Here is a 16,053-nt window from a genome sequence, read left to right on the forward strand (position 1 = left end):
CCTCCCTTATTGTCTCTGTTTTAAAAAAAAAAAAAAGAAGAAGAAGAAGAAACGAAAGAAAGAAAGAAAAATCAGCCCCCAACCCTCACCCGTGACCTGCGGGCCCCGCGGCGGCTCGTGCGGCTTCCGGGAGCGGAGGCGCGGCCCCGCGGGCCGGAGGAGGCGGAGGCGGAGGAGGAGGCCAACATGGCGGCGCGCAGGGCTGGGCCGGGCCGCCGCCGCTCCTGAGCGCCCCACTGCCGTAGCTCGGCTCGCGGTGCCCACGCCCGCGCCCAACCTGGCCCGGCGGCCGCGGAGCGCGCAGCCCAGGAGCGCAAGGGCCCGCCCGGGCGCGGGGACGGCGCATACGCAGCGCCGCTGGGCCCGCCAGGCCCCGGACCCGCAGCTTCGCTGCTCGCCGGCCGGCGGGGCCCGGAGGCCGGAGCCATGGAATCGGAGGAGGAGCAGCACATGACCACGCTGCTGTGCATGGGCTTCTCGGACCCCGCCACCATCCGCAAGGCCCTGCGCCTGGCCAAGAACGACATCAACGAAGCCGTGGCGCTGCTCACCAACGAGCGGCCGGGCCTCGACTACGGCGGCTACGAGCCTATGGACAGCGGGGGCGGCCCCAGCCCCGGGCCCGGCGGGGGCTCGCGAGGCGACGGCGGCGGCGGCGGCGACGGCCCCTCCCGCGGCGGGAGCACCGGAGGCGGCGGCGGGTTCGACCCCCCGCCCGCGTACCACGAGGTGGTGGACGCCGAGGTGAGGAGGGGCGGCCCGTGACCCCCGAGGGAGAGGCCAGCGGGCTGGAGTTCCGCGGGGAGGGGACACACCCCACTGGGCTTGAAGTGCGGAGGGCGTGTGGGGCAGGGGAGGCACGGAGAAAGGGCAGATGGAGCACCGGGCTTGTCAGGGCGGAGGTCACCGGGCTGCGGTCAGGTGGGGAGTGATTGGGTGAGGGCTGATGAAATTGAGTTGGGGATGCGGGGCAGGGCTGCGCGGCGGGCTGGGGAGGGGTCTCTCGGGGTTTGAGCTGAGGTCACCAACCGGGCAGGCCCGGGAAGGGGATGGGGAGGAGGGTTCAAAGCTTGCATCCCCGAGATGGGGGAAGATAGACGTAGTGGCCTGGAGTGTGTGATGGGGGATGGCGCGTGTTATCGGGCGGTCAGAAATGGGGTACTAGTAGACTAGGCGAGGACCCGAGATTTTGTGGCCCAGGGTTTCAGTGAAGGCGTGGGGGAAGGCACCAGCTTCAGAGTCAGAGAAAAAGTGGGATGGGCCAGCCAGAGTAAAGGCCTTTGCTGGGATCAGAGGAGGACTTGAGGTTACGATGGGATTTGGGTTTTAACCAAGGACCAGAAAAAGGAGGAGATTGGTCGGGGTCTAAAATGAAGAGGGACTGGGCAGAGGCCAGGAGTGACAATAATTGACATGAGATGTGGGTAGGGGCGTCATCGATAAAATCAGGTATTAAAGACATGGGGATTATTAGACTGAGAAAGGTTAGAGATAAGAGGCCATAACGGGGGTCAGAGCTGAGGAGGGGCTCGGCACTGATGGGACTGGAGTTGGAGGATGAAGCCGGGACCAGGTCTGGATACTGGTAATCGATTAAGTCAGTAAGGAGGGAAAGCTAGACTGGAGAAAGGGGTTGTAGCATTGAGGGTGCTCTGCAGAGGGACAGGGACAGGGTGGGAAGTAAAGGGACTGGAGGAGTCTGTTAAGGAGAAAGGGCCATCTAGGTGAATGGCTTTGATCAGAGATCTCAAGTCTCGGTGGAAACGATTCCTTCTGTTTAGTTTGAGATGTGAGCAAAGAACATGAGGGAGAAAACAGACTTTACCTCTCATTTTTTTAAAAAAGGATCAACCAGAAGCAGCAGTGTTGGTGAATAATTCCTTTGCAGAAAGATGACAGCTCATGATAGGGGTTTTGGTTCGATTTGCTGCATAGTACATTTCAAAGGTCCAGTAGAGCAGGTTGGCTTACTCTAGTGGTTTAGGTTTTTAAGCAGAGATGTGAATTTGGATAATTCTTAATGAAGCTAAGCCTCCTGAAAGAATTTTTTCATAAATAATATTCTGTCTTTTTAGTCACATGATTTGGCAGCATGGGCTTTTGCTTGGTCTGAAGTAGCTTGGGAAAGAAAGTGGCACTTCAAAAAACTACATTTCTTCACAAGATCTCTTTGGTTTCCAGACTTCCACACACTTGATTGATTGCCCTCTGTTACCCAGTAACTCAGCTGTATCATTGACTAGTGTATGGAAGTAAAGGTTGTAATTATTCCTACTTTGGGGGAAAGGTCCCATGTAATTAAATAACTGTACTTAAATCACTTTAAGAAATGAGCTTCTGTTTGCAAACCCCCATCACTTTTCTTGTTCCTTTTAGTTTTGACCCAGTTTTGAAATAAAAAAGAAAGCCGCTGCTTGTATAGTTCTTCAAAGTTCAGCGTATCCTCATTTTGTGAAAAAATTTGCTCTTTTCTTTTATCACGCCTTTTAATTTCCTGGAATTGCAAAATCAAAATAAATTATAATGCTTGGTGGTACTTTAACATTAACTGTACTAATGTATGTTTAAATACTAGTGTTAGCTGCCCCGCCGAACATTTAAACACTAAGAATTGAAACTGGCTTCCTTCACATGAATGACAGGCTGAGGAGTTTGCTTTCATATAAAATCTGGAGAATCTATGACTTTTTGAAGACCCATGTCAAGTTTTCATTTCTTCTTAACTTGTGGATTTGACTCTACCGTTTAATTTTGCAAGGTCACAGAGTAGAAGGTGGGGGGTGCTACTGGTGACTTGAGCATGCTTTACCCAGAAGACTGACAAGGATACAGGCACATGGGAACCTGGTGAGAATATTTAATCCAGTTGTTGCCTCTGTAGTTTTACAAATCTACCTGCATGCCGCTTGTGCAGCTTGTTGGTCATCCTTGTCGACAATGAGAACCTGAGGCATTTGATCTTGGGAAATAGGGAGAAGCACTGATCATTGTTGAACATCTATACAGTGTCAGGTACTGTTAGGTGCTTTATCCATTGTACTTAATCTCCAGTGAGGTAGTTAATAACATCACTATTTTAGAGCTATGCTTAGCTAGTGGCAAAATCTGAATTTGAAACTGGTCTCTCTGACTTCAAAGAGAGTCTGTTTTTCATTCTGCTCAACTCATGGTTTAAGATTGAATTCATTTTAAGATAAAAAGGAAAAATAAAGAGGGAAAGAGACAAATTTGAGGTTCCTGTACAAGCTAGGAAAGATGTGGATTGCAAGGGCTGAATCAAGGCGTTGGGAATAGGATAATGGATAGAATGAAGGGAGAATATACCTTTGTAAAGAAGACTTCAGAAATTAATGCTTAGTTTGTCTCCTTGGTTTTACATATGCAAGTGGGCAAGCCCCAAAGGGGAAGTGACATGTCCCCACAGAGTCAGTTCATGAAAGAGATGGGACTAGGATCCAGGCCCACTCACTGCAAGTGCAGTACACTCTCTCCCTACCAACTGCCTGCCTTTCAAATGAAAAAGGGACAGGGCACAGTAAAAGGTTGGAGAAAAGAAAGTGTAATAAACAAGGTGAAGCTTGTCAGCTCTTGCATAATCTACTTGTTTTATTTCTTTAAAATGAGGTCCTTGTCTGAAATTATATACATTTGTATTGGCCTAATAGGAAATTTCAGTTTCACTGTCCTCTTAAAAATGTTTGGGAATATGCAGATCAAAATCCAGTTGTTAAAAAAGAAAAAAATGATTGCATTTATTTTGTGTTTGTCATTTGGTAACAGGAACAGTCCTCTCATTTGGTAAGCATTTAATCCTTCCAGGTTCCAGGACTGGGAACAGAATGTGGAGGTTGCATTCTGGTGGATCTTAGTGCAAGCCTCTAGTTTTACAAGAAGTGATTTCCCAAGGTCATGCAGTTAGGTAAATCAGTTTACTAATTTGGGCTCGTGCTATAATTAGGATTTGGTTTAAAAATTAAAATTTGGAAAGTAAAAGCAGTTAACTTCTAGTTCAGTAGCACCAAGGAGAATGCAGATAGAAAAGACTCAGATATCTAGTAGAATGCATAACACTGCACAGAAAGCCACTTTTTTAGATAATCTTCCAGTGACGTAAAGGTACTGCTTTGCAGAAAGTTGTGCTGGGTGTAGAAGTGTATTAATTCTCGGTGTCTTGGTCTGGATATTAATTCTCAGTGTCTTGGTCTGGATGGGGTTTTGAAAAGTTCACCAGTTTTGATTTTGAATAGCATTACTTCACAGCCTTTCCACAGTAGGTAGGAGTCTGTTCTATTATTAAAGAGAGTGAGATCTCACAGCTGCTCCAAATAATTTATCCAGATGTTTAACACCCCCACTGTTAGGATTCTTCAGTGTTTCTTTTATGGTTAATATCAGCCCCACTGACCACTATTCAGGGCATGCCCCCTGGTTCTGCCCTCCTAGAGCTGGGACAGAGTTGGTCCTTTTAAGAACTGTGATCCTATCCAGAGAGTTAGAACTTAGAACCAGGAACCCTTTTAAGCACCTTTTAAAATTTAACACTTGTGCAATATACCTTACTTGTTACTAAGTTTCCTTGTTTTTTCTTTAGAAAATACTAAAATGGAATTTTTTTTGGAAGTAGAGTTTTAACAGTTAGAAAGACCTTAGTGTCATGTTTCATGTTAATTCTTATTCCTAGAAGTGACATTTAATGCTGTGATCTCACTAATATTGTGAACTCCTTGTTTTGTTCCTGTTTAATTGTGGAGTCTTCTGGAAATATTTTGTCAGAAGTATTTGCATGATTTCATTGCTTTTTTGTTAAAGATCCCCAAAGTTGGTCCTGCTAGAATATATATAAATCACATAAAAATCACATTAATTTGTAACTACTTAACTTATTTTTGCCTCTTTTTTTTTCTTTTGGTATTAAGCGGGTAGTTACACATGAATTAAAATTATACATTATATATTACATAATATACTAAGGTTTATATTAAAACTCATGTCCTTTTTTTCCTCTAAAATACACAGTCCTAGCTCATTTGAATGTGGAGTAAATATCTTATAAATAAATTTTAGTTATTTGTGATTTGAATATATGATTTACAGTTTCTGATCTACTGTGACTTGTTAAATTAGAGAATGTGGAATCTGTTTATAAGTTTTAGAGTTAAAAAATAAAATAATTCCCAGGACCTCCTTGGCAATCCAGTGGTTAAGACTCTGTGCCCCCAATACAGGGGGCAGTAAGCAGTTCCATCCCTGGATTGGGAACTAAGATTCTGCATACCACGGGGCAGGGCCAAAAAAAGGGAAAAAAGAATTCCAAAATTCAGTTGAAAGTACATGAAAAATAGGGACTCTGAAAGATTAATTTTGAAATAAGAATTTCTTTGTAATCTAGCATATATGTGTCTCATATGCGAACTAGGCATATGAGTTCATCTGACTTGTAATTACCTGACCATTTGCTATTAGAATGAATGTAAAATCATAGTAGGTAGGGATAGCTTTATGCAACATAATAACCCTGTTAGCTTAAAATTTGAAACCAGTAACAACATTAGAAAAGTAAACATTTTAATAATATGAGGAAGGAATTTCAACCATAATATAACCTAAATAGCAGACATCAGGGTATTCCACAGCTTCGTTCTTACTGCTCAAAAAGCATATAACATGGATTTTATTTGAATTTGAGTGCAAAGATGAAAAATTGTTGCTTTTAATAAGAATCATTATATTTAGGAAGATTTGGTTCAGTAATAATTTTCTTGTCTGTGGAGTTCAGTTTTCCCAGAAGTTTTTCTTATTTGAAATACCAAAGAGAAATGAGAAGTAAAATATATAAGATTAAACCATTTCAAAACACCCTCATATTCCGCATGCACTCAAGACCATGCACTTCACTTGTTTGTGTTTTAGTTTGTTTTTGTTTTATTTATTTAATTGCTTTTATTTTTGACTATTCTGGGTCTTTGTTGCTGCTCATGCTTTTCTCTGGTTGCGGCGAGTTGGGGGGCTGCTCTAAAGTTGCAGTTCACTGGCTTCTCACGCGGTGGCTTCTCTTGCTGTGTTGCTCGGGCTCTGGAGAATGAGGGCTTCAGTAGCTGAGTCGCGTGAGGTCAGGGTTCACGGGCTCTAGAGCACAGACTCAGTAAGTTGTGACGCTTGGGCTGCGTTGCTCCGCAGCATGTGGGATCCTCCCGGATCAGAGGTCAAACCTGTGTCTCCTGCCTTGGCAGGTGGATTCTCTACCACTGAGCCACCAGGGAAGTCCTAGCTGTTTTGTCTTTTTTTAAAAAACATAGTTCAAATCAGCTTTAATATTAGGTTTTCTGTCAAGTTAGAAGTGTCTTACAGTAGTCCAGACATGAGGTGATGAGCTGCTGGAGGCAAACACAGCAGTGAGAAGTGACACGTAGCTCAGGGATAAAGGAGGGGAAGGAAACTGAAGGCAAAGCAGAGTGTATGGAGTGAGGTACAACAGCTCTGTGTGCTGATGGCCCCCGAGAGGCTGTTTTTACTCATGCCGCACTCCAGAAAAGGTTACCGTCTGTTCTGTTTAAGAAAGTTCAGGGATGTGTAATACATTTTACCACGGTTTTGATTTAAAAAATAAGAAAATAAGAAGAAAGTTGGGCATATAAGGAAGTAAGCATTCAGGTACCTGGAAAATTGAGATACAAGGGACGTATCAGCCTGAGACTTTTGCATTGTGGAGGCATTGCTAAGAAAGTTGTACTTCACTTTCAAGAGTAGATGTTTTTTCTCACCTTCCTTCCAGGGAGTTTTAGTTTCTTTTTTAAGTTTGTATTTCTCATTCTCATTATTATAATAGGAATTTTTATTATTCAGTATTGAAATATTTTTCAGTCACAAATGAGTTGTAAAAATTTTTTCTTAAGCTCATATTAGTAGTAGGTGACATTAGATTTGGTGTATTTTTATTTGTTCTGAAGTAAAGAGCTAACACAACTAAGTTGGCGTTTCATTTTGATAATCTTTACCAAAATTGAAATACTTTAGCCATGAAGGTGGAATCTTTTTCTGGGGCTAAGTTGAAGATTTTATTTTTCTTCTTGGAAATAAGCAATATCTTTCAGTGCCCACCAAAGTCTTCTCACTTCTTAAGTTCCCGTATAGTTTGCTTTCTTGTAGTATCTTAAGTTGTTTTAGTTATGTGCATTGTGAAATTCAGTTGACAGCATTTGATATACTTTCACTTAAGTTTAAGATGTTTATGTTAGAAATATTTTATTTAAAAAGTAAATATAATACATTCTTTATCAGCAGGCTTCCAAAATGGTTTCTGAAGTTAAAATCTTTTCCAGAAAGATTAGTTAGTCGCTGTTGCCACTGCTTTTCAATTTCTACTTTGTCTTCTTTTAGAATCTAGCTTTCATAAACAGATCAAAATTTTTAGGCTTTTTTTCTCCCTTCTTTCCATTCCTCACTCATATTGGCAGTTTTGGTTGAAAATTGAATTGCTTTCTGCAACTTACCATTAGAAGCCTACCGTGTAGCATTTTAGTAGCAATTTAAGTTATAGCGATTTAAAATACAGATCCTAAAAAATATGAAGGCATTCCATACTGCCAATGGCAACACCATATGTCAATTATTTAATTTATTTAAGACTCCTTACTTTGTCTTCTTATCAAGTAGCCTGTTAACTCTAACCGTAAATATCTCTCCTGCCCCCTCTGTTACTGCTCTGGTTTTGTTCATGTCCCGTTCTTACTGTTTCTCTGTGCCACTCATGGGTACCAGAATGATCTTTGTAAAATATAAATTTTAGTTATGAGATAACCTTGCTTAAAAATGTTTGGTGGTTCCTTAATTCCTGTAGGTAAAATGAACTCCTTTCTTTCAAGATCTCCATACTTATCCATCCCATCATGCCTCCTGCCTTCCAGTGCCATGTTCTCCCTTGCAGTTCAGGGGCCATCTGTTCCCTCACTCTCAGCCCCAAACCTCAATAAGCATCTCTCTGGCTAACATGGATTTATTCTTCGAGATTACCTTAAATGCCGTTTCTCTTCAAGGCACGCTTGTCTCACATGGCCACATACTCCCAATGGCATTTTGTAGGTACACCAAGTAAAGAAATGATCATATTTTAGCTAACAAAGAGGTGTATTTACATGTATGTATCTGTATTCCCACTGGACTTGAGGAGCAGTATTATTTCTTTTTATCTCTGTGTCCCTCAGACCCCTGGCTCACAGTGTTTGACTGGGTAAAGAACTAAATGAATGGAGAAGGAATACCTGAAGGGAAATAAAAAATCAAATGGCATTTGAAAGAATATTAAACCAGGAATTTGGGAGATAGTACATTTCTCTTCAGGGTTTTGTTGATTGCTAAACTATAAGTTTATTGGGCAAGTCAGTTTGCCTCTCTGAGCCTCAGTTTTCTCATCCATGAAATGGGAATCTTACACTAAATCTGTGGTTAATTTTCATTCTTTAATCTCTTTGAGAAGTTAAAAGCTATGAGGCCTTTCAGAAAATAGCATGTGTAAACATACGCACTTGGTTTTCTAAATAAACTGGTGCTAAACACTAATGGCTGTTATTTTTGGGTGATAGGGTACACAGGTAATTCTCTTCTGTTTTACTGAATTAAAAAAAGATTAAGTTTTTTAAAGGTATATAAACTCTATTAAATGAAGACAAACCAAACTCTGGTGTCCATTAAAAATGAAAATAGCTTTAAAAATTGGTTAAAGTATTTCATGATTCTTAGGAAAATTTTGCCTAGATTCTAAAATTGTTTTAAAACTTTGCAACTGAGGAAAGTTAAATATAGGAAGGTTTTGTGTTTTATGTAACTGAAAAACAGGAACAGTATAACTTTTTTTTAAAATCTAAATTTCATATTTGATTATGTACTTACTAGATAGGTCCTAATTCTAGCTATAAGAAAACTGGCTCAGAAGATGTGGTTCAGCAGGACTTTTCGAATTTGAGTCACAGTTTGAGCTTTAATGGAGCTTCTGTTTAGTTGCTTTTCCTGCCTTTCTCCTTTTCTTCATGTTCCCCCCATCCCTCACCTAATATCTTGCGAGCATTTTGCCTTGTTGACTCATTTTAGGACTTTGTTATCTATGACTCAGGTATGTTTGGACTCAGCTTTAGATTAACCTGCCAGCCTTTAGAGACTCTCTGAGATCTATGACTCTGTCTTGGAAACAGCTGTTTTTAAAGCATAGATTTTTTTGTTTAGCTTTGCTTTGCCAAAGGGATGGAATAGAGATGCATACCTGGCCAACAAGGCCTTCCCTTGTCACCTGTGATTTCCCAGACTTGTAGTACTGCTACAGGGAGGCCTGGTCTGCGGTCCGTGGGGTTGCAAAAAGTCAGACAGGACTAAGTAACTGAACTGAACTGAGCACTGCTACTCATGATTTTTGGGCTCTTGGTGGGCTCCAGACTTAGTCCCATCTGCTGTTTTCAAGAAGACACGACTGACGTGACTTAGCAGCAGCAGCTGTTTTCAAGAAACAGTCCACTCACGACTCTTTCCGGTCATTTGTTCACCTTAATGTACTCTTTCACGTCTACTTACTTATTTCTAAGAGGGCAAGACTGCTGTTTCTGGAATTTTTCTTAAAATACTGGAAAAAAGTAGAGAGTTCTTACAAGAGTTCTCTTATTTACATTAAATAAAGATAGAAATCAAATTCCAATGATAATAACAGGCATTATACCCAAAATGTCAGAGCAGCAAGACAGGTAATAGTCCATTCAATAAAACACTTAAATCTACCTTCATTCAGTTTGTTTTTATTGAGCATTAAATGTATGCTAGGCACTGAGTAGATGTTGGGAATATAGGAGTGAACCAATCACAGAGTCCCTTCTCTGTTACAGTTTCAAGGCTGATGGGTTTCCTTTGCTCTGTGTCCAATAAATTATAATGTTATAATTCAGAAAATTAAGGCCTTGAAGAGTTGTGGGTTAAGTATGAAGAGATTAGATCTCTCTAAAGCATTTGAGTAGTGCCTCAAGAATTTTTTTGTGATGTAATTTGATCTATAGTAGTATCCATTGCCAGGAAACCAAGTGATACTGTTTTTTCAAGTGATCTTCCTTTTAGTGCCATGGAATGTACAGAATTTCTGTTTATTTACTTGTTGCATGTTTAATATTAGTTTAATGATTCTCTCAACTAGAACCTCTTTTAAGAATGGTGTTAATTATTTCACCTAAATGTCATTATGTTTTGTCCTAAAATCATATTTGTGCATTTTTTCCCCCAGGAAAGAGAAATTGCTTTAGAAACTGGCCTTTTGTAAGGCTAAAACTCTCTTATAACTGTTGATAATAGCCCCCGAAAAAGATTGTTTTTAAAGCTAAATGAAAAACTTGTCTGTTATTAATGACATTAGGAATCCTTAGTTTATTATCAATGTTTGTGTGTGAGGGGGTGTTTAGTTTTATGTTGGAGTGTTTTTTGTTTACTAAAATACTATAATACTTTTAAAATGTTAGTACTTTTCATTTTGTAAGATTTCCTTCTGCTTCATTTGAAATGTTTTTAAATGAAACATATAAACAACAGTAGCAACAGATCATCCTATGTTTCACTAGTTTGTATATCATATTTGGTTTTGGGAAAATAGCCATTGTCTGTTAAGCAATCAGTATTCTCAGTTATACCAGGCAAAAAAATGTATGTGTAATATATAAAACTTGTACCGTAAAAAACAATTGGTTCATGAGATGTGTGATGACATACTGACATCTGTAGAGAATAACAAGCAAATCCTGTTTGTTTTTCATTACTTTGGGGTTTTTATGGTTGGAGTATAAAGCATGTCTGTGGTAAAGAAGTTCCAAGTATTTGTTAAGAGGGATCAAATATCACAATCCATGCTGAGTTACCTTGGATTCACCCAGTTCACAGTAATTTTAACACGGTAGAGAAATATCAAGAATACTTGGCAAGATACACTTCGTAAAACAGAGCAATTATCTGTAGAACTGAGAATATTTTCTGTCCTCTCCTCTCTCTGTCCCAGTAAAAATGTTAAAAGTTGTAAATGTAAAGATTAAGGTTGAAGATTTGTTTCAAAGCTGGAAGAGACCATCGGGATTTTGTGATGTTACATCTCGTCAGTTTAGGGGTAAGGACCTTGACTCAGATCATTAGCAAAGTCAGGAAGGGAACTAGCCTTCTGCTTCTCAAGAAGCATTTTGTATACTTGACCAAACTGTCTTTCTGACATGAGGAAGTCTTTTACTTGTAACTCATCTTTAGTATATCCTTCCTCATAAGCTTGCTGTATCTTCATTACCACCATTTCCTTTGTTAGATACTAGTTTCAGTTAGGGGGCAAAAAGTTGACATTTGATTCATTTTTCCCCCTTGAAGATGTTTACCTTGTCTACCTTGCTTTCTCATTCAGCACTTTCTAATGTCAGCAGCTGTTGATAAGTTTATAAAAGGTGGTGAGGGTTGAGGAGAGGAAGATTGAAGAAGCGCTGTCATTTGTGAAGGGGCTGTTCCATCTGTCTACTTAGCATCTTTGTAAACCTGACAAGGATTAGTGATCCCCTGCCTGAGTGTCCACAGTTGTACATGGGTACTGATATTTTACAGTAAGCTTGATAGTTAGTATATAAATTTATTGGAATAACGTATGCTTAATTTGTATTATCTTTTATTTTCTTAAAACTGCCTTTTTGTTCTATGTGTATCGAATACAGTGATTATCATAAATATCCACTGGGAAATATTATACACTTGTAGGTTTGAAATAAAAATATTTTGAATGATAGTTTGAAAGGATATTAATACTCTTAAAAACATGACACTTGCATTAATTATATACTTTGATGAATACAGAAATAAAACATAGTGTGTGTTGATTTACTCTTAAAGGATCCATTTAAAAAAGTTAGCCTTAAAACATGCCAAGTTCTTTTGTGACTCCCAGCCTATACACATGCGTTTCCTTCTACCTTGCCTGTTCCCCTCAACCTTCACCACTAAGAAAAGGGGAGTTCTCTTGTCATTGGACCAGGAGAGTTAGTCCAACAGCGCTCTGTGACATCAGTTTGATCCTTGTGCTTGATCCTTTCTCCACAAAGTAGATTTAACACAAGCTTGTAGTTGGCAGAGTTAGATATTGAACATCCTCCTATTTCAGTCTCATGAGTCCCATGAAATTCCAGATGTTAACCAAACCAGGTTCCCCTTTGAATGTGCTTTCATAATACTCTTGTTATTATAGCATGCTCCTTATAAGAAATTATAATCCCTTATGTGATTGTCTTTTCTGATAGGTAGTGTTATCTCAAAGCTTCAAAGGCAGGATGTGTTTGTCTTATTCATTGATGTATTCACAGCTTCTAGATAGTACTGAATGGGAATTCAGTATAAAAACAGAAGACAGAATACCTTAGTCTGGAGGAATCTTGAAAAATTTATTAGAGAAATGATACTTGAACTGATTGTAAAGACTGTTTTAGTCTATTCAGGGTACTATATTAAAATACCATAGAATGGATGGCTTGTAAACAACAGAAATTAATTTCTCATAGTTCTGGGGGTTGGGAAGTCCAGGATCAAGGTGCCAGCAGCTTTGGTGTCTGTTGAGGACCTGCTTCCAGATTCATGGACAACTGTCTCCTTGCTTTAACCTCACATGGTGAAAGGGCCAAGGGAGCGCTCTCTGGTCTCTCTGAAAAGAACACAGCTCTCATGACTCACCTGCTAAAGACCCCATCTCCAAATACCTTCACATCAGGGATTCAGTTTCAGCATATGAACTTTGAAGTGACACAAACATGCAGTCTATAGCAAAATAAAAGTAGTAATTTACTGTGTTGGAGAAAAAGCACTCTAGGCAGAGGAAAGAGCATGGAGGTAGCATGGTATCACGGCAAGTTCTGTGTGCTCAGGGGCCTAGGAGTTCAGTGTGGTTAGAGCAGAAGGGTTTAGCAGAGAAGCAGATGAGGTTCTGTTTGTAGGTTGTGGTCAGATGGTGAAGAGCTTTGCATGCCAGTCAAGTGCTGGAGACCTGCTTTTACTTTCTAGGTACTTAAGGCAGCTGGGTTCTAAAGGAGGTTTAGAGCAAGCAAGTGATGGGATCAGATCCCTTTTCCTGGTTTAGTTTAGTTTTTGTTTTGTTAAGAAAGATCACTGGCATTTTGAAGAGGACACAAGAGTCGGGCTAGAGCAGTGGTAGGGACGCAGTCCTGTTTATGAGTGTTGGCTGCAGTCTGGGTCTCAGCCACGGTGGTGGTCGGCCAGGAGGGACTATTGAGGAGAAATTTCTGAGGTAGAATCACTGTGGTATGGGGACTGACTAGTTGGGAAGATGACACTAAGTTTCAGAGACCAGGGATAGTTTCTTCAGAGAAGAAACATATTCAAATTAGAACACTGAGTTCTTCGTGGAAGTTGAAGAGTCTGACAGGAATATAGAAACACTCATCTGAAGCTGGAAGAGCGGTCTGGGCCACTGGGTAGGATGTGCCTGTTTGTGGTAGTTGGTCTTCTACAAGGATGCTCTCCTATCTGCATAGTAATCCTGCAAGGCAGGCACTGTTCTCTGCTTTCTGTTGAGAAAACTACAGCACATAGAGAGGTTAAGAAGCTTACTCAAGGTCACACAGCAAGCAGATGGTGGTGACAGAATCAACATTTAGATCTGTCATGGGAATATATAGTAAAGGAAATTTCAACAGAATTTAAGAATAAAAGGTACTTGTTTATCCTAGAAAACCTCTTACCTAAAACTTTAGGAATATTAGTGGACCTTATAAGAAATATGAGTGCTTTGGAAGAAAAGCAGTTAAGAATCAATTCTCTCTTACCTTGTCAACTCTTAGCTTAGGCTACATTATATAAAATTTTTGTTTGGTTGTTTTTTTAATAACAATTTACCTCCATTCTGGAGTGATGCTTTTAGGGACTGAGCCCTCCTACCAGTTTTAGGAGGAACTGGAATACCTCCAGAGCGCTTAATCTAGAATATGAGATTTGGAGAAACCTTGATCTGAATTCTCATCCCATTCTGAATCCATGAGTGACTGTTAGCATTAGGCAAGAGACCATAAGAAATAGATTTGAGTAACTTGTCTTATTTGAGCCTCAGTTTTGCCCATGACAGATATTGAGCACAATGACAGATTTTGCCTCGTTGCCTCGTGGGGTTGGGCACCATCCCTAACACAGAGTAGCTAAGTAGTCAGAAGACATGCTAATTCTCCTTTGCCTCTCACTCATTTTTCTCTGCATATATCTAAATCTCCCTTTACCATCTCACTCCTTCCTGCTGTCTGTTAAAACTGAAGGTCTAACTATAGCTACCAACTTTTTTGTTCCTGAGATCAACAATATATAAATCTCAGACCTTAAATCTAAATGATAAAGGATAAATCCTATATGTTGCTCAGTAATATCCAACTCTTTGTGACCACACAGACGGTAACTCACCAAGCTTCTCTGTCCATGGGATTCTCCAGGCAAGAATACTGGAGTAAGTACCCGTTCTCCACTCCCGGGGGATCTTTCTGACCCCGGGATCAGACTCGGGTCTCCTGCATTGCAGGTAGATTCCTTACCATCTGAGCCACCAGGGAAGCCCATATGTCTTTGAATTCAAAGACAACTTCTCATGAAAACCTTGTTTTTGTGTATTGAATCAACACCAAGAGTTATGAAAGAAAGGGACCATGAGAAATATCCACTTTTGTAGAACAGTTAGGAAATTCTCTACTGCTTATAATATGGAATGAAAATGAATTTCAAGAAAGCAATTTGCCGATAGACTTGAGTATATTAGTGACTTGGGAACTACCTGCACTTGTCCATCATCTCTTTCTTCAGTAAGCAGTATTTTAGGAATCATCTAGTCTGGAATAACAGATCATATTATTAATAGATTTGCATAGAACTATCTCTGAATTGCTTTGAAAAATTTGAAATAATACTGATGAGCCTGAAGTCCCAACTTTCATTAGAAAGTTGTAAGTTAGTGACTTACAATCAAATGTTCATGTTTTCATCTTTTTTTCCTTAAGCACTTGACATATATGGTGCTAATTGTTTATTATAGGTAATGGACAAATGCATTTTTAAAAATCATGGAAAAATGATTTGGCATCAATTTGGCATCTTCATTTTTCTGTACATTAATCAAACATTTGGAAGTTCTTTTGAGTACATTGTTGGCTAACAAAATAGTTAAGTAATCAAATTTAGTATTAGCATAAACTTTAAGCACTGTTGGCAATCTTCTATCCCTGAAGTTTTTGTGGTTTTTTTTTCTGTATTTGTTGGGTTAGTGGCTAGACCAGAACAGAGCTTATCTCTGAACAACAGGCAGTATTTACTCCAGTAGGTTCCACTTCTTTAAACAAAGAAGGTTTAAATTGAGTTTAAGAGCAAGAGGTTTGTTAATTTCTTTGAACTTGAAGATGGTTTTCTAAGTAAATATTAAAATTCTGTTACTAATCTTAATGCTTATACAGTAATATTTTAAAGGCCAGTTGCAAAGGCTGAGTAAATTATACCATTTTGTGTACTCAGCCCTCAATTAAGTTAGTGCCTATACAGTGTTTATGTTTGTTCATCTGCATTTTTCAAACAGGCAAGTTTCTAGATATGGATAGTGACATATATGCTCATGTCTAACTGTAAATATAGAAGATTTCATGCAAAGAAATATTTTTGTCAAGATAATCTACATGTTAAATCTAAAGATCTCTACCTCTGTGGAGGTAGATTTACACTATACAGAGACAGCGTTTATCAATTCTGTGAAAAACTATTTCCAGTAATTAAAAGTGCTAAGCCCATTTATAGATAAACAGTAATTCCGAATCATTTGCCAATAATGAAGTTATAATCACAACTATATGAATTTCTAGTGTGTTTATGACATTATCAAATATCATGGGAGTTACAGAGATCTTGTTTACACTTGTGTTAATTTATATTTATGGGCATAAGTAAAATTACTTCTTTAGGAAATAGCCTCAATTATGTTTCCAGCAATTGTTTTGGTTCTAATCTTAAAATGTCTAGTTTAGGAATCATAATGTGGGG

The 16,053-nt window shown here is 39.6% G+C and overlaps 1 protein-coding gene across 3 annotated transcripts in view; it reads left to right on the forward strand.

The window, feature by feature from the left end:
* Window positions 1-290: 290 nt before the first annotated feature.
* The window catches only part of USP24 (ubiquitin specific peptidase 24), a 136,385-nt gene continuing 120,622 nt past the window's right edge, over window positions 291-16,053 (forward strand). For all 3 annotated transcript variants that reach the window (XM_043875796.1, XM_043875798.1, XM_043875797.1), the window contains exon 1: window positions 291-744. In XM_043875796.1, the coding sequence (XP_043731731.1) occupies window positions 427-744 (318 nt within the window). In that variant the 5' untranslated portion in view covers window positions 291-426. The remainder of the gene's footprint in view (window positions 745-16,053) is intronic.

This window comes from Cervus elaphus, chromosome 20, assembly GCF_910594005.1.
Source record: "Cervus elaphus chromosome 20, mCerEla1.1, whole genome shotgun sequence".
NCBI classification, from domain to species: Eukaryota; Metazoa; Chordata; class Mammalia; order Artiodactyla; family Cervidae; genus Cervus; species Cervus elaphus.